The sequence below is a fragment of the Vidua chalybeata genome, chromosome 32 (assembly GCF_026979565.1).
Source record: "Vidua chalybeata isolate OUT-0048 chromosome 32, bVidCha1 merged haplotype, whole genome shotgun sequence".
In the NCBI taxonomy this organism is placed as follows: Eukaryota; Metazoa; Chordata; class Aves; order Passeriformes; family Viduidae; genus Vidua; species Vidua chalybeata.
This window is the reverse complement of record NC_071561.1, coordinates 52,802-70,223: the sequence shown is the minus strand read 5'-3', so window position 1 is coordinate 70,223 and position 17,422 is coordinate 52,802. Positions and strand designations below refer to the sequence as shown.

The window sequence follows — 17,422 nt, the reverse complement described above, 5'->3', positions numbered from 1 at the left end:
TCGGGAACACCGGGGACACCGGGACATTGGGGATGGGGACACGGGGCACACCGGGGACATGGGGACACCAGGGACACCAGGCACGGGGACATTGGGGATGGGGACATGAGGACTTTGGGGACACAAGGACATGGGGACACTGGGCTGAGGGGTGTGGGGACATTGGGGACACAGGGATGGGGGACACGGAGAGTTTGGGGTGAGCTGGACACGGGGACACGGGGATGTTTGGGACACGGGGACATCAGGACACGGGCATGGCGCTGTCCCCGGGACCGCGGTGTCAGGAGTCACCTGGAGAGACTGGGGGGGGGTCACCTGCACACCTGTGTCCCCAAGGGGGGTCAGGGTGTCCCCAGGGGGGGTCAAAGTGTCCCCAGGAGGGGTCAGGGTGTCCCCGGGGGGGTCAGGGTGTCCCCGGGGGGGTCAGGGTGTCCCCGGGGGGGTCAGGATGTCCCCAGGGGGGGGTCAGGGTGTCCCCAGGGGGGATCAGGGTGCCCCCAGGGGGGGTCAGGGTGTCCCCAGGGGGGGTCGGGGTGTCCCCGGGGGGGGTCGGGGTGTCCCCGGGGGGGTCACCTCCCCGTTCCCGGTCCGGTACGTGCGGCCAGGGCGGGTCCCCGGTGTCCCCGGGAGGGGGCGAGGCCGGGAGCGCGTCCGGTCGGACCGGCCCGGGGGGGGGCACACGGGGGGGGGGCACACGGGGGGGCACACGGGGGGGGGGCACACGGGTCCTGTGGGCCCCGGGGGGGCTCTGGGGGTCCTTAGGGACCCCACAAGCCGCCGGTGGGCAACCCCCCGCACCCCATGACGTCACTCCACGTGGGGCTGCGACGTCACCCATCCCGCCTGTGACGTCGCCGCTCCCGCGGCGGTGGAGGGGCGGTGTGACGTCACAACCTCCCCGCCGCCGTTTCCCGCGGGCACAGGATGGGTGGGTGACGTCACGGAGGGGGGCGGGCCGTGACGTCAGGCGGTCCCGGCAGCCCCCGCGGCCATGGCGGGGGGGGGTCCCTGGGCCCGGCTCGCGGCCGCGCTCGCGCCCCCCGCGCCCCCCGCCCCGCGCCGGCCCCGCCCCTCGCCACGTCATCAGGTGCGCGACGGCAGCGAGGGGCGGGGCCGGGGGGGTTTGGGGTCACCTGGGGGAATCTGGGGTGAATTTGGGGGGATTTGGGGTCCCTGGAGGTGATTTGGGGTCTTTGGGGGGAATTTGGGGGGGATTTGGGGTCCTTGGAGGGGAATCTGGGGTCCCTGGGGGTGATTTGGGATATTTGGGGGTGATTTGGGGTCCCTGGAGGGGATTTTGGTGTTCCTGGAAGGGAATTTGTGGTCCCTGGGGGTGATTTGGGGTCTCTTGAGGTGAATTTGTGGTCCCTGGATGGGAATTTGGAGTCCCTGGAGGGGAATTTGGGGTCTCTTGTGGGAAATTTGGGATTCCTGGGGGTGATTCGGGATCTTTGGGGGCGATTTGGGGTCCCTGGAGAGGAATTTGAGGTCCCTGGCGGTGATTCAGGATATTTGGGGGTGATTTGGGGTCCCTTCAGGTGAATTTGGGGTCCCTGGAGGGAAATTTGGGATTCTTGGGGGTGATTCGGGATCTTTGGGGGTGATTTGGGGTCCCTTGAGGGTGAATTTGGGGTCTCTGGAGGTGAATTTGGGGTCCCTGGGTGTGGTTCGGGGTGCTTGGAGGGGAATTCTCGGTCCCTGCCATTGGGGGTCCCCCGGTGGGGGTGTGGGGGGTGGGGGGCTCCATCCGGGGGTCCCCCCTCACTCCCCCCCCCCCCCCAATCCCCCCAATTCCAGACGGAGCTGCTGCTGCTGCTGCTCGAGTCCCCGCGGGCGCTGTGCGGGGAGGGGTCCCCGGGGGGCGGGGAGGGGTCCCCGGGGGGGCTGGGGGGTCCCGGGGGGGCTCTGCTGGCCCTGCTGGCCGAGCCCCCCGCGGGCCCCCCCGCTCCCCCGCGCTCGCTGCTGCTGCTGGCCACCGTGACGGTGCTGGTGGCCAGCGGGGACCGCGCGGGGCTGGCGGCGCTGGCGGCGCTGCTGCAGCGCCCGGGGGGCGCGGGGGGGGCCCCGGCGGCGGCCGCCGAGGTCCTGCGGGAGCTGCGGCGCCTCGGGACCCCCGGCAGCGCCCCCAGACCCATCGGGACCCCCCCCGGGAGCCTCCGGGAGAGCCCCGCGCTGCAGCCGCTGGTGCTGCTGCGGGCGGAGGGGGCGGCCGGTGAGCGGGGGCGAGCGGGGCGGGCCGGGGGGCGAGCGGGACCGGCCGGGGGCGAGCGGGATGGGCCGGGGGGCGAGCGGGACGGGCCGGGGGCGAGCGGGACAGGAACGGGCCGGGGGCGAGCGGGACGGGCCGGGGGGCGAGCGGGACGGGCCGGGGGCGAGCGGGATGGGCCGGGGGGCGAGCGGGACGGGCCGGGGGCGAGCGGGATGGGCCGGGGGGCGAGCGGGATGGGCCGGGGGGCGAGCGGGACGGGCCGGGGGCGAGCGGGACAGGAACGGGCCGGGGGGCGACCGGGACGGGCCGGTGGCGAGCGGGATGGGCCGGGGGGCGACCGGGACGGGCCGGTGGCGAGCGGGACGGGCCGGGGGCGAGAGGGATGGGCCGGGGGGCGAGCGGGACGGGCCGGGGGGTCCCAGTAAAGTTGTGGGGGGTCCCAGTAAGGACTGGGGGGGTCCCAGTGTGTCCCACTAAGAGCTGGGATGGGCCGGGGGGGGGGACCAGCCCCACCCCCCCCCCAACCCCCTGATCCCCCCTCCCCCCCCCCCCCCCCAGATCCAGCGGATCCCTGGGGAGAGGCGGGGCCGGATCCCGGTGAGTCCCAGCCCCCCCCCGGGACCCCCAAATCCCAGACCCCCCCCCCCCCAAATCCCCGGGACCCCCAGGATTCCCCTTCTTTGGGGCCCCCAAAAACACTCAGGACCCCCCCCACTTCAATCCCCTGCGAATCCCAGAGCCCCCCCCCAAGACCCCCAAACCCCAGGGACCCCCAGGATCCCCCCCCACTTTGGGACCCCCCCCCAATTTCAATCCCCCCCCCCAATTCCTGACGCCCCCTCCCCCCCACAAATCCCTGGGACCCCCAAATCCTAGGGACCCCCCACAAATCCCGGGACCCCGAGGATCCCCCCCCCCTTTGAGACCCCCCCCCAATTTCAATCCCCCCCCAATTCCTGACGCCCCCTCCCCTCCGCCAAATCCAAGCCCCCTCCCCAATCCCTGGGACCCCCGGGACCCCCAAATCCTAGGGACCCCCGACAAATCCTCGGGACCCCCAGGATTCCCCCCCATTTGGGACCCCCCCCAATTTCAATCCCCCCCAAATCCCAGGCCCCCCCCAATTCCTGACGCCCCCTCCCCTCCCCCAAATCCCAGCCCCCCCCCAAATCCTTGTTACCCCCGGGACCCCCAAATCCCAGGGACCCCCAGGATCCCGCCCCCCATTTGGGACCCCCCCCAATTTCAATCCCCCCCCCAATTCCTGACGCCCCCAATTCCTGACGCCCCCTCCCCTCCCCAATCCCAGCCCCCCCCAATTCCTGACGCCCCCTCCCCTCCCGTCCCCCCCCCCCAGGCGCTGCCTTCGGCCTCGCTCCGGCCGCCCGGGCGCAGCTCCCGCATTTCGGGGGGGGGGTCGCGCCCGGGGCCCCCCCGCTCCTGGCCTCGGCGGAGCCGGCCCCGGTGCAGGCGGCGCTGCTGCGGGGGGGGCTGGGCGCGGGGGGGGCGCCCCGCCTGGCCGCGCTGGCGCTGCACCCCGCCCTGCCCCCCCCGCTGCGCCTCTTCTTCCTCCTCTGCCTCCTCGAGGGGGGGGACCCCAAAAAAGCCGCCGCCGCCCCCCCGCCCCTCCCGGCGCTGCCCCCCCCCCTGGCGGCCGCGCTGTTCCCGGGGGGGGCCGCGGAGCCCCCCGAAATGTTCCTGCCCCGCTTCGAGGCGGCGGCGGCGTTCTGCTCCCCCCGAGCCGCGGGGGGGGCGCCGGGCGGGGGCGGCCCCCCCCCCAAAATCCCGGGGGGAGGGCGCGAGTGGCTGTGGGGGCTGGTGGGGTTTTTGGGGGGGGGTCCCCCCGTTCTGTTCTGCCGGGCCGTGCTCGCCTACGGCCGCTGGTTCGGGGGGGTCCCCGGGGCGGAGCTGGGGGCGGCGGCCGAGAGATTGTTGGGGGGGGGTCACCCCGCGGCCCCCCCGCACCTGCTGGAGCTCGCCAAGGTCTTGGGGGGGTCCCTCGGGGGGGCTTTGATGGCGCAGGTGCTGCGCGCCCCCCCGCCCCCCCCGGGCACCCCCCAGCTCCGGGCGGTGCTGAAGGTGCTGCGGGACCCCCCCGCGCGGGGGGGGCACCCCGGGACCCCCCCCCAAACGCGCCCCCAGGTCCGGCGGTACCTGCGGCGGGCGCTGGCGGCCGGGGGGGGGGGCTGGGGGGGCGCTCAGGGGGTGCTGAGCGCCGCCGCCCCCCTCCTGCCCTGCGGGGGGGTCCCGCTGTGCCCCCCCCCGGCCCGGGACCCCCCGGCTGTGGGGCGGGGGGGGGACCCCGACGTGCGGGACCGCGGCCGCCTCCACGGGGCGCTGGCGGCCGCGCTGGGCCCCCCCAAATTGGCCGCGATTTTGGGGCCCCCCCCGCGCCGCGCCCTTCCCTGCCCCCCTCCCCAAAACGGGCCCGGGGGGGGCTCTGGAGGGGGCGCCCCCCCCTCCCTGCTGCCCGCGCCCCCCCCCTGCCGCCTGCGCTGCCTCCCCGGGCCCCCCCCGCCCTTCGCCGCCCCCCCCGGGGCCCCCCAGGACCCCGAGGGTTGGGGGGGGGCGCTGCTGGCGGGGGGGGGGCGGCCCGTGCCCCTCCCCCTGCGGCTGCGCCTGGAGCCTCTGGGGGGGCCCCGAGCCGAGGGGACCCCTCCCCAAAGCCGGGGGGGGCCCCCCCCCGCCGCCGCGACCCCTCCCCAAAGCCGGGGGGCGCCGCCCCCCCCCGTGCTGGCGCTGCAGCTGCTGCTGGGGGGGGGCGGGGGTCGCGCCGAGGGGGCGCTGGCGGCGCTGGGCGGGGGGCGCGGGGGGGCCGAGCTGACCCTGACCCTGCGCCCCCCCCGAGCCCTGCCCCCCTCGCTCGAGGCCGCCGCGGTTTTCAGCGCGGGGGGGGCAGGCCCCCGGAAAGGGGGAGGGGGCTGGTTCCTGGCGCCCCTCCCCCCGCTGGAGCTGCCCCTGGGGGTCCGGCTGCGCCCCCTCGCCCTCCCCCCGGCCTGGGACCCCCCCCGCGCCCGCCGCGCCTTCGAGGCGCTCTGGGGGTCGCTGGGGGGGGGCCCCGAGACCCTCCTGGTGCTGGGGGGGGGCGCGGCCGCCCCTCCCCCCGCGCTCGCCCCGCTGCTGGTGCCGGCGGGGGGAGGGGCGGGGGGGGGATGGGCGCTGGCGGCCGCCGCCCCCCCCCGGGGGGTGGTCCTGGCGCGGGGGGGGCCGGGGGGGGAGGGGCGGGTGCGGGGGCAGCGCTGGGGGGGGGTCCTGCTGCTCGCGCGGCTGCTGCGGGGGGAGGGCGGGGCCTGAGCTGTCGCGACATGTCGGGAGGGCCCCCGTTCTGTGACACCCCCCCCTCTCCCCCCCCAAAAACAAAAACCCCAAAAAAACTGGAAAGCGCAAAATCCGTGTCCGGCTCTGTGAGGGGGGGGGTCGGGGGGGGTCCCGCGGGGGGTGGGGGGCGGCGCGGGGGGGGCTCTCTGTGGGGCTGGGGGCTCCCATAGGGTTGGGGGCGTCCCTGGAGGGGTCTGGGGGGGGGTCCCAGCACACGTTGGGGGGGGCTCAGAAAGCCCCCCGACCCCGAACTACATCTCCCATCATTCCTTGCACCTCCCGCTTCCGTACGGTGCCGCCATCTTTTCTCCCCATGGGCGCCGCCATGTTTGCTTCCTCCCCGGACGCTTCCGTGCCGCTTCCGGCGCGCGGTGACGTCACTTCCTCCCTCCCCAATCTCCCCTCAGTGATGGCGGTGCGGGTCCGGGTCCCCCCCGGCGCCGCCCCGGAGCCGCTCCCGGCTCAGCTCCTGCCCTGCCGCGTCCAGCACGACGGGCCCGCGCCCGTGGCCGCCTTCCTGCGGGCCCGGCCCGGCCCCGGCGGCGGTGAGGGCCCGGGGGGGGGCTCCCCTGGCGGTGCGGGGCTCGGTTTTGGGGGGCCCGGGGGGGATCCTGAGGGGGCTGCTGCATCTCAGGGGGTGGGCTTGGGTTTGGGGGGGGGTCCTGGGGCGGGGGGCTCTGGGGGAGCTCGGGGAGGGGTCGGGGGTCTCTGGAAGGTTTGGGGGTCCCTGGCTGGTTTGGGGTGTCCTGGGCGGGTTTGGGGGGTCCCTGGCCGGGTTTGGGGGTCCCTGGCCGGTTTAGGGGGTCCCTGGCCGGTTTTGGGGGGTCCCGGGCGGGTTTGGGGGGGGTCCCTGGCCGGTTTTGGGGGGTCCCTGGCCGGTTTTGGGGGTCCCGGGCGGGTTTTGGGGGGTCCCTGGCCGGTTTTGGGGGGTCCCTGGCCGGTTTGGGGGGTCCCGGGCGGGTTTTGGGGGTCCCTGGCCGGTTTAGAGGGTCCCTGGCCGGTTTGGGGGTCCCTGGCCGGTTTGGGGTCCCGGGCCGGTTTTGGGGGGTCCCAGGCGGGTTTGGGGGTCCCTGGCCGGGTTTGGGGGGTCCCTGGCCAATTTTGGGGTCCCGGGCCGGTTTTGGGGGGTCCCTGTCCGGTTTTGGGGGGTCCCTGGCCAATTTTGGGGTCCCGGGCGGGTTTTGGGGGTCCCGGGCCGATTTTGGGGGGTCCCTGGCCGGTTTGGGGTCCCGGGCGGGTTTTGGGGGTCCCTGTCCGGTTTTGGGGGGTCCCTGGCCGGTTTGGGGGTCCCTGTCCGGTTTTGAGGGTCCCTGGCCGGTTTTGGGGGTCCCTGGCCGGTTTTGGGGGTCCCGGGCCGATTTTGGGGGGTCCCTGGCCGGTTTGGGGGTCCCGGGCGGGTTTGGGGGTCCCTGGCCGGTTTGGGGGGTCCCTGGCCGGTTTTGGGGGTCCCACCCCAGCTCTCTGTGCCCCCCCAGAGCTCTGGGCCTCGTTCCGGGGGCGCCGCCTGGGGGGCCGGGAGCTGCCGCTGCCCCCCGGCTACACGGGGGTCGTGCTGCGGGGGGGGGAGCCCGGAGAGCCCCCCCTGGGCGAGCCCGGGGACCCCCAGGTGAGGCTCAGACACCCCCACCCCCCCCCTTTTCCCCGTCCCGGGGGGGTCCCAGCCCCCTGTGCCCCCCCTGTGCCCCCTGACCTTTGCCCCCTGACCCCAGGCCGGGTGGGTGTCGGTGACCGGGACCTTCGGGGCCATCACGGACTGGGGGGGCGACGCCGCCCCCGCCCCCGGCCGGGGCCTGGCCCGGGCCCTGCAGTGGGGACCCCTCGCCCGGGCCGTGAGTCTGGGGGCGCTGGGGTCACATTTGGGGGGCTGGGGGGCACATCTGGGGGGGCTGGGGGCACATCTGGGGGGCTGGGGTCACATTTGGGGAGTCCAGGGTCACATTTAGGGGGTCTGGGGTCACCGTTGGGGGGTCTGGGGTCATATTTTGGCAATCTGGGGTCACCTTTGGGGATCTGGAGTCACATTTGGGGGTCTGGGGTCACCGTTGGGGGGTCTGGGGTCACATTTAGGGGGGTGGAGTCACATTTGGGGAGGTGGGGTCACATTTGGGGACTCTGGGGTCACATTTGGGGGTCCAGGGTCACATTTGGGGGGTCTGGGGTCACATTTGGGGGTCCATGGTCACATTTAGGGGGTCTGGGGTCACCTTTGGGGGTCTGGGGTCACAATTTCGGGGGGTGGGGTCACATTTAGGGGGTCTGGGGTCAGCTTTGGGGGTCAAGGGTCACCTGTGGGGGTCTGGGGTCACATTTGGGGGTCTGGGATCACCGTTGGGGGGTCCAGGGTCACTTTTGGGGGTCCAGGGTCACATTTGGGGGGTCTGGGGTCACATTTTGGGGGGTGGGGTCACATTTCGGGGGGTGGGGTCACTGTTGGGGGGTCTGGGGTCACCTGTGGGGGTCTGGGGTCACATTTTGGGGCTCCAGGGCCTGGGGCCGTGGGTGGGGGTCCCTGAGCCCCCCTCACCCTGCCCCTCCCCCAGCTCCACGCCCCCGTGACCGAGGACAGCGACGAGGAGGCGGAGCCATGACAGGCCACGCCCACCCAAGCCGCGCACAGAGGGGTGGAGCCTGTACGAGCCACGCCCCTACCTGTGCCATCAACGGACCTGGTGTGGCTGAGGCCACGCCCACAACTGGAACCACGCCCCAAATGAGCAGAGCCTTTAAAGCCACACCCACCTCATTAACAGAGCTGGCCACACCCAGTGGGTGGGGCTTATTTAAACCAGAGTGCCTGAAGCCCTTCCCAGTATGGGTGGGGCCTTTGGAAGCCCCACCCACTTTTATTAAAAATACAAATGCTGTTCACAGGGGGCTCCACCCACAAATGAAGCCACTCCCACTGTGGGTGGGGCCTCTCGAGGCCACACCCAGGACCACTCCCGCAGAGGGCGTGGCCAGCAAAACCCCGCCCCTTTCACGGTCAATAAAGGATTTGCCGAGCCAGGTGTGGGCGGGGCCAGGTGTCGGTTAATGAGCGGCGCCAGGTAGCGAGGGGGGCGTGGCCTGGCGGGGCGTGGCCGGGGCGTGGCCTCACCACTTGCCGCGCTTGCTCCAGTCCTTGGGGGTGAAGTGCAGGCACTTGGCGTCGATGCGCAGCAGCCGCTTCAGCATGGCGCGCTCGTGGCCCTCCACGATGTCCTCGGAGAGCGTCAGGATGTACTGGCCCTGCGGGTGGGACAGGTGGGACAGGTGAGACAGGTGTGCACAGGTGGGACAGGTGTGCACAGGTGGGACAGGTGAGACAGGTGTGCACAGGTGGGACAGGTGTGCACAGGTGGGACAGGTGTGTACAGGTGGGACAGGTGTGCACAGGTGGGACGGGTGTGCACAGGTGGGACAGGTGTGCACAGGTGGGACAGGTGTGTCAGGATGTACTGGCCCTGTACAGGTGTGCACAGGTGTGTCAGGGTGTACTGGCCCTGCGGGTGGGACGGGTGTGCACAGGTGGGACAGGTGTGCACAGGTGGGACAGGTGTGCACAGGTGTGCACAGGTGGGACAGGTGTGCACAGGTGGGACAGGTGGGACAGGTGAGACAGGTGTGCACAGGTGAGACAGGTGTGCACAGGTGTGCACAGGTGTGTCAGGATGTACTGGCCCTGCGGGTGGGACAGGTGGGACAGGTGTGCACAGGTGGGACAGGTGTGTCAGGATGTACTGGCCCTGCGGGTGGGACAGGTGTGCACAGGTGTGTCAGGTGTGCACAGGTGAGACAGGGGACAGGTGTGCACAGGTGGGACAGGTGTGCACAGGTGGGACAGGTGAGACAGGTGTGCACAGGTGGGACAGGTGTGCACAGGTGGGACAGGTGAGACAGGTGGGACAGGTGTGCACAGGTGGGACAGGTGTGTCAGGGTGTACTGACCCTGTACAGGTGTGTCAGGATGTACTGGCCCTGCGGGTGGGACAGGTGTGCACAAGTGGGACAGGTGTGTCAGGGTGTACTGACCCTGTACAGGTGTGCACAGGTGTGTCAGGGTGTACTGGCCCTGCGGGTGGGACAGGTGGGACAGGTGTGCACAGGTGGGACAGGTGTGCACAGGTGGGACAGGGTGTACTGACCCTGTACAGGTGTGTCAGGATGTACTGGCCCTGCAGGTGTGCACAGGTGAGACAGGTGTGCACAGGTGAGGCAGGGTGTACTGACCTCACACAGGTGTGCACAGGTGTGTCAGCATGTACTCACCCCGTACAGGTGAGCACAGGCGAAGGACAAATTTGTCCGTGGCACCCAGGTGTCCAAAGGGGGACACAGGGAAATGTTCTATGGCCCCCCCCAGGTGTGTGTGGGCCCCCCCAGGTGTGTGGGGCCTCACCTTGTAGTAGTTGATGAGGTTCAGGTACTGCAGGGTGGAGATCACGTCCTCCTTCTTGATGCTCGTGATCTCGCTGATCTCACTGGGGAGGGGGAAATGAGGGGGGGGCTGCACCCCCAGACCCCCCCAGGACCCCCAGACCCCCCCAGAACCCCCAGGAGCCCCCAGACCCCCCAGAACCCCCAGGAGCCCCCCAGAACCCCCAGGAGCCCCCCAGACCCCCCAAAATCCCCAGGACCCCCCCAGAAACTCCCCAACCCCCCCCAGCCAACCCGACCCCCCCAGAGCCCCCTGGGGTTGGGACAATGAGGGGGCGGAGCCTGGACTGTGTGGGCGTGGTTAAAGCGAATCGAGGGCGTGGCCTGGAACCGCTAATGCTGAGCATTGATTGACAGATGGGGTGGAGTCTCAAGGGCGTGGCTTTTGGCAATGTGGGCGTGGCCTGGAGAAGCTGCCATGCCCCATGTGCTGGGCGTGTGCTTGTGGTGGGTGGGGCTTCAGATAGGGGGTGGATCTTTGTGAGGGTGTGGCCCAAAAGGGCGTGGCTTGGGTGAGACACACCCATAATGGCTATTGCCCTGTGGTGGGCGGAGCTTTGGGAAGAGGTGGAGCCTCAGGACAAAGGGTGTGGCTGCGTGAAGGGGCGTGGCTGGGAAGGGGGCGTGGCTCACTTGATGGTGATCTGGGGCCGCTCCCCGGCCTCGGCCTTGAGCCCCATGAGGATCTCGAGGATGGTCTGGGACCAGTAACTGCGGTACGAGAGCAGCCCCAGGTCCGAGAGCGGCTTCTCAGGTGTGCCCGTCTTCCCCTCCACCTTGGAGAGCTCGTAACCTGGCACAGGTGAGGGACAGGGACAGGTGAGGGACAGCGGGGACAGGGGAGGGACAGGGACAGGGGAGGGACAGAGGGACAGGGGAGGGACAGAGGGACAGGTGAGGGACAGAGGGACAGGGGAGGGACAAGGCTGGGACAGGGGAGGGACAGAGGGACAGGTGAGGGACAGAGGGACAGGTGGGGACAGGGACAGGGGAGGGACAGAGGGACAGGTGAGGGACAGAGGGACAGGGGAGGGACAGGTGGGGACAAGGCTGGGACAGGGGAGGGACAGAGGGACAGGTGAAGGATGGGTGGGACACGTGGGGGACAGGTGAGGGGCAAGGGAGGGACAGGGGAGGGACAACGGGGACAGGTGAGGGACAGGTGGGGGACAGAACAGGTGAGGGACAGGTGAGCACAGGTAGGGACAGGTGGGGGGACAGGGCTTTAGGGTGGGGTTTGGGGGTCCCAGGGGTTTGGGGTGGGGTTTGGGGTGGGGTTTGGGGAGGGATTTGGGGGTCCCAGGTGTTTGGGGTGGGGTTTGGGGTGGGGTTTGGGGGTCCCAGGGGTTTGGGGTGGGGTTTGGGGAGGGATTTGGGGGTCCCAGGGGTTTGGGGTGGGGTTTGGGGAGGGATTTGGGGGTCCCAGGGGTTTGGGGTGGGATTTGGGGAGGGATTTGGGGGTCCCAGGGGTTTGGGGTGGGGTTTGGGGGTCCCAGGGGTTTGGGGTGGGATTTGGGGGTCCCAGGGGTTTGGGTTGGGGTTTGGGGAGGGATTTGGGGGTCCCAGGGGTTTGGGGAGGGGTTTGGGGGTCCCAGGGGTTGGGGGGCACTGACTGAACTCGATGAGCAGCTTGCCGTAGCCGCGGCGCTGGTACGGGGGCAGGGTCAGGATGCAGGCCACGTTGTAATCCTCGGTCGACTCCTTCTCCTGCAGGGAACCCCAGGATCGGATCCCAAAACCCCCCGGGATCACCCCAAAATCTCCCATGGAGCTCCCAACGGCCCTCAGGAATCCCCAAACCCCTTTTTTTCCCCCCTCCAGGACCCCCCAAGACCCTCCCCAAATCCCCTCTTTCCCCCCTTTCCCCACCCTTCATCCCTCAGTGCTCCCATCCCCTCCCTCTAAACGCCCCAAATCCCCCCCAGACCCCCTCAAATCCCCCCCAGACCCCCCAGACCCTCTCAAATCCCCTGACCCCTTCAAATCCCCCCACAAATCCCCTCCAAATCCCTCCCAAACTCCCAGTTCCCTCCCAAATCCCCCCCAAATCCCCTCCAGACCCCCAAATTTCCCCATAGTCCCCCCAATTTCCCCCCCAGACCCCAAAATCCCCTCCAGACCCCCCAATTTCCCCCCCCAGACCCCCTCAAATCCCCCCCAGACCCCTTCCAATCCCTCCCAGACTCCCCAATTCCCTCCCAAATCCCCCCCAAATCCCCTCCAGACCCCCCAAATCCCCCCCAGACCCCCCTCAAATCCCCTCCAGACCCCCCAATTTCCCCCCAGCCCCCCCCAAATCCCCCCCAAGCCCCCCACCTTGGAGAAGTAGCCCACGATGTGGAAGCCTTTGCAGTCGTACTCGGTCATGACGTAGAAGAGGAAGGGGTCGGTGTCGTAGTAAAGGGTCTTGTGGTCCAGGAAACACTTGGCCAGCAGGCAAAGGTTCTGCGAGTAGCTCTGGGGAGGGGTCCCGGGGGGGTCAGCGGGGTGCGGGATGGGGGAGACCCCCCCCCCCCCATCCCCCGGGACCCCTCCCCAGAGCCCCCTCACCTTGTTCTTGCGGCCGTCGATCTCGAAGAAGGAGATGGTGCCCTTGCGGTAAATCTCGTTGCCGGGGGGGTGCCGCAGGTCACACTTGGTCTGGGGAGGGGTTTGGAGGGGGGTTTTGGGGGATTTTGGGGGGGTTTGAGGGGTTTTTTGGGGGATTTTGGGGGGGTTTGAGGGGGGGTTTGGGAGATTTGGGGGGTTTTGGAGGGAATGGAAGGGGAGGATCGGGGGAGAAGAGGGGGAGAAAAAGGGGAATTGGGGAGAAGAAATGGGAGAGAGAGGGAAAAAATTAGGGGGAGGAAATTTGGGGTAAGGAACTCCCCCAAACCCCTCTAAAACTCCCCCAAATCCCCTTAAAACTCCCCAAATCCCCCTACAACTCCCTCAAAGCCCCCTGAAACTCCCCAAATCCCCTGAAACTCCCCAAATCCCCCTAAACCCCTCTAAAAGCCCCCAAACCACCCCTGAAACTCCCCTAAATCCCCCTAAAACTCCCCAAATCCCCCTCAAACCCCCCTAAAACTCCCCCAAATCCCCTGAAACTCCCCTAAATCCCCCTAAACCCCTCTAAAAGCCCCCCAACCCCCCTAAATCCCCCTGAAACTCCCTCAAACTCCCCAAAACTCCCCGAAATCCCCCTAAAACTCCTCAAACCCCCCAAAACTCTCCTAAATCCCCCTAAAACTCCCCTAAATCCCCCTACAACTCCCCGAACCCCCCTGAAACTCCCAAAACCCCCCTAAAACTCCCCTGAAACTCCCTCAAACCCCCCAAAACTCCCCTAAATCCCCCTGAAACTCCCCCAAATCCCCCTAAAGCCCCCTAAACCCCTCTAAAAGCCCCCCCAACCCCCCTAAAACTCCCCTAAATCCCCCTAAAAACTCCCCAAACCCCACCGAAACTCTCTCAAAACCCCCTGAAACTCCCCTAAATCCCCCCAAACTCCCCTAAAACTCCCTCAAACCCCCCTAAAACTCCCCTAAATCCCCCTACAACTCCCTCAAAGCCCCCTGAAACTCCCCAAATCCCCTGAAACTCCCCTAAATCTCCCCCAAACTCCCCTAAAACTCCCCCAAACCCCCCTGAATCCCCCCCCCAAAACCCCCCTCAAGTGCCCCGAAGCCCCCGGCCCCGTACCAGGTGCCGCTGCAGGCAGCGCAGGCTGTGGCCGTACTTGAGGCAGAACTCGCACAGGTAGAGCACCGGGAGCCCCGTCAGCTCCTGCGGGTACGGCGAGAAGTACCAGGGCTTGAGGCGGTGCCGGCCCAGCTCGATGCACTCGATGTTCTTCATCCTGGTGACGATGTCGTCGTGGCTGCGGTCCGACACCAGGCTCCCGGTCATGCGCGGCGCCGAGGGGGCCCCGTCCGACGAGTCCTGCGAGTCCTGGCGCGGGGGGACAGCGGGGTCAGGGCCCGGGGGGGTTCCCTTCCCTTGGCTTCCCCACCGCCAGCTGATTTTTGTCTGTTCCTGCCTCAGTTTCCCCACCGCCAGCTGATTTTTGTCTCTTCCTGCCTCAGTTTCCCCATTGCCAGCTGATTTTTGTCTCTTCCTGCCTCAGTTTCCCCATTGCCAGCTGATTTTTGTCTCTTCCTGCCTCAGTTTCCCCATTGCCAGCTGATTTTTGTCTCTTCCTGCCTCAGTTTCCCCATTTCCAGCTGATTTTTGTCTCTTCCTGCCTCAGTTTCCCCATTCCCAGCTGATTTTTGTCTCTTCCTGCCTCAGTTTCCCCATCGCCAGCTGATTTTTGTCTCTTCCTGCCTCAGTTTCCCCATTGCCAGCTGATTTTTGTCTCTTCCTGCCTCAGTTTCCCCATTGCCAGCTGATTTCTCCCTGTTCCTGCCTCAGTTTCCCCATCGCCAGCTGATTTTTGTCTCTTCCTGCCTCAGTTTCCCCATCACCAGCTGATTTTTGTCTCTTCCTGCCTCAGTTTCCCCATCGCCAGCTGATTTTTGTCTCTTCCTGCCTCAGTTTCCCCATCGCCAGCTGATTTTTGTCTCTTCCTGCCTCAGTTTCCCCATCTCCAGCTGATTTTTGTCTCTTCCTGCCTCAGTTTCCCCATTGCCAGCTGATTTTTGTCTCTTCCTGCCTCAGTTTCCCCATCTCCAGCTGTTTTTTTTCCCTGCTTCTGCCTCAGTTTCTCTGTCTCCAGGTGGTCTTTCAAGTTTTCCCCATTTCAAGTTGCTTTTCCCAATTCTGCCTCAGTTTCCCCATTTTTAAGTTGCTTTTCCCCATCCCTGCCTCAGTTTCCCCATTTTTAGGTTGCTTTTCCCCATCCCTGCCTCAGTTTCCCCATTTTTAGGTCATTCTCTCTCTATTCCTGCCTCAGTTTCCCCATTTTCAGGTCATTTCACCCCCATTCCTGCCTCAGTTTCCCCATTTCCAGTTGATTTTTCCTCACTCCCAGGCCATTTGCCCCTCCCCTGCCTCAGTTTCCCCAGCCCCAGGGCCCATTTCCCTCCTCCCCTCCCCCCTGGCAGCCCCCGGGGCGGGGCAGCCCCTCCCCCCACGGTGTCCCCAGGTGTCCCCAGGTGTCCCCACCTCGTCTGTCCCCAGGCACGCCGATTTCCTCTTCCGGCCCGGCTGAGCCGCCACCGCCCGGCGCGCGGAGCCGTTCTGGGGGGAGAGGGGGGTCAGCACCCGGAACCCCCCCAAAAATCCCCCAAAATCACCCCAAAACTGCCCCAAATCACCCCGGAACACCCCAAAATCACCCCAAAACTGCCCAAAATCACCCAAAACTGCCCCAAGTCACCCCGGAACACCCCAAAATCCCCCAAACCGCCCCAAAATCCCCCAAACCGCCCCAAAATCACCCCAAAACTGCCCAAAATCACCCAAAACTGCCCAAAATTCCCCAAACCGCCCCAAAATCACCCCAAAACTGCCCAAAATCACCCAAAACTGCCCGAAATCATCCCAAAACTGCCCCAAATCACCCCAGAACACCCCAAAATCCCCCAAACCGCCCCAAAATCACCCCAAAACTGCCCAAAATCACCTCGAAACACCCCAAAATCACCCTAAAACATCCCAAACTGCCCCAAAACGCCCTAAACTCACCCCAAAATCCCCCCCAAATCACCCCAAACCCCCCAAACTGCCCCAAAACCCCACAAAATCACCCCAAGCCCCCGAAACGGCCCCAAAATCACCTCAAAACACCAAAACCACCCCAACCCCCCCAAAAAAAACACCCCAAGCCCCCGAAATCTCCCCCAAAACACCCCAGGACCGCCCCAAAACCACCCCAGAACACCCGACCTCACCCCAAAACCCACCCAGACACCCCCAAATCCACCCCAACCCCCCAACCCCAACCCCGGGTCAGCCCCAAAGCCACGGAACGAACCCCAAAATCCGTCCCAAACCCCCCCAGCCCCCCCCCCAGATCCCCCAAATCCCCCAACCCCCCCCCCAGCCCCAGATCTGGGACCCCCCCTCCGATTTTTGGGGATTCCCCCCCCCCCCAGGTTTTGGGGATCCCCCTGTGGGTTTGGGGCCCCCCCCCGGGAGTGGGATGGGGTTACTGGTCTTTACTGGTGTGTTACTGGTGTTACTGGTGTGTCACTGGTGTGTTACTGGTGTTACTGGTGTGTTACTGGTGTGTTACTGGTGTTACTGGTGTGTTACTGGTGTGTTACTGGTGTGTTACTGGTGTGTTACTGGTGTGTTACTGGTGTGTTACTGGTGTTACTGGTGTGTTACTGGTGTGTCACTGGTGTGTTACTGGTGTGTTACTGGTGTGTCACTGGTGTTACTGGTGTGTTACTGGTGTGTTACTGGTGTGTTACTGGTGTGTCACTGGTGTGTCACTGGTGTGTTACTGGTGTGTTACTGGTGTGTTACTGGTGTGTCACTGGTGTGTTACTGGTGTTACTGGTGTCACTGGTGTGTTACTGGTGTGTTACTGGTGTTACTGGTGTGTTACTGGTGTGTTACTGGTGTTACTGGTGTGTTACTGGTGTTACTGGTGTGTTACTGGTGTGTTACTGGTGTGTTACTGGTGTGTTACTGGTGTTACTGGTGTGTTACTGGTGTGTCACTGGTGTGTTACTGGTGTGTTACTGGTGTTACTGGTGTTACTGGTGTGTTACTGGTGTCACTGGTGTGTCACTGGTGTGTTACTGGTGTTACTGGTGTGTTACTGGTGTTACTGGTGTGTCACTGGTGTGTTACTGGTGTTACTGGTGTGTTACTGGTGTGTTACTGGTGTCACTGGTGTGTCACTGGTGTGTTACTGGTGTTACTGGTGTGTTACTGGTGTGTTACTGGTGTCACTGGTGTGTCACTGGTGTGTTACTGGTGTTACTGGTGTGTTACTGGTGTCACTGGTGTGTCACTGGTGTGTTACTGGTGTTACTGGTGTGTTACTGGTGTTACTGGTGTGTCACTGTGTGTTACTGGTGTTACTGGTGTGTTACTGGTGTGTTACTGGTGTCACTGGTGTGTCACTGGTGTGTTACTGGTGTTACTGGGCTCACCTGGGGGAAGACTGAGGCCTGCGAGGTCTCGGTGGGGGCGGGGACGGGCGTGGCCGGCGACACCACCTCGACCTTGCGCTTCTGGGACCAGTTCAAACCAGTTCAAACCAGTCCATCCCAGTTCAGTCCATCCCAGTCCCTCCCAGTCCATTCCAGTGATCCCAGTCCCTCCCAGTCCGTCCCAGTCCATCCCAGTCCGTCCCAGTCCATCCCAGTGATCCCAGTACGCCCGAGGAAGGGGAGGCTCAGGGGACACCCTGGGGACAGGGACAGGGTGACAGTGACCCCTGGGGACAGGACACCCTGGGGACACCACGGGTGACAAAACCGGGACCTGCCAGGGGCCACCTCCGGGGCCAGCTGGGGACACTGGGGACCCTGGGGACATTGGGGACCCTGGGGACACTGGGGACCCTGGGGACCCTGGGACATTGGGGACATTGGG

The 17,422-nt window shown here is 66.7% G+C and overlaps 2 protein-coding genes across 4 annotated transcripts; one reads left to right on the top strand and one right to left on the bottom strand.

Annotated features, from left to right (window-relative positions):
• Positions 1 to 705: 705 nt before the first annotated feature.
• On the top strand, positions 706 to 8,538 carry RNASEH2C (ribonuclease H2 subunit C). Of its 3 annotated transcripts, XM_053968058.1 has the most exons (7): positions 980 to 1,090; positions 1,801 to 2,215; positions 2,771 to 2,809; positions 5,938 to 6,075; positions 7,006 to 7,136; positions 7,240 to 7,359; positions 8,071 to 8,538. In XM_053968058.1, the coding sequence occupies exons 1-7, from the start codon at positions 995 to 997 to the stop codon at positions 8,116 to 8,118; spliced, it is 987 nt and encodes a 328-aa protein (XP_053824033.1). In that variant the 5' UTR covers positions 980 to 994; the 3' UTR covers positions 8,119 to 8,538. The 3 variants fall into 3 exon arrangements, with proteins under 3 accessions (XP_053824034.1, XP_053824032.1, XP_053824033.1); XM_053968059.1 differs by lacking the exon at positions 7,240 to 7,359 and having other exon boundaries at positions 706 to 1,090; XM_053968057.1 differs by lacking the exons at positions 5,938 to 6,075; positions 7,006 to 7,136; positions 7,240 to 7,359; positions 8,071 to 8,538 and adding an exon at positions 3,570 to 5,601 and having other exon boundaries at positions 706 to 1,090.
• Positions 8,334 to 17,067, bottom strand: LOC128801843 (histone acetyltransferase KAT5-like; the record flags this gene model as incomplete). Its single annotated transcript, XM_053967969.1, has 9 exons — positions 8,334 to 8,758; positions 9,909 to 9,990; positions 10,580 to 10,739; positions 11,560 to 11,653; positions 12,263 to 12,403; positions 12,497 to 12,586; positions 13,631 to 13,879; positions 15,035 to 15,109; positions 16,978 to 17,067. Coding segments are annotated over 9 exons (1,116 nt in total), but the record flags the coding sequence as incomplete, so codon positions are not given.
• Positions 17,068 to 17,422: the final 355 nt, after the last annotated feature.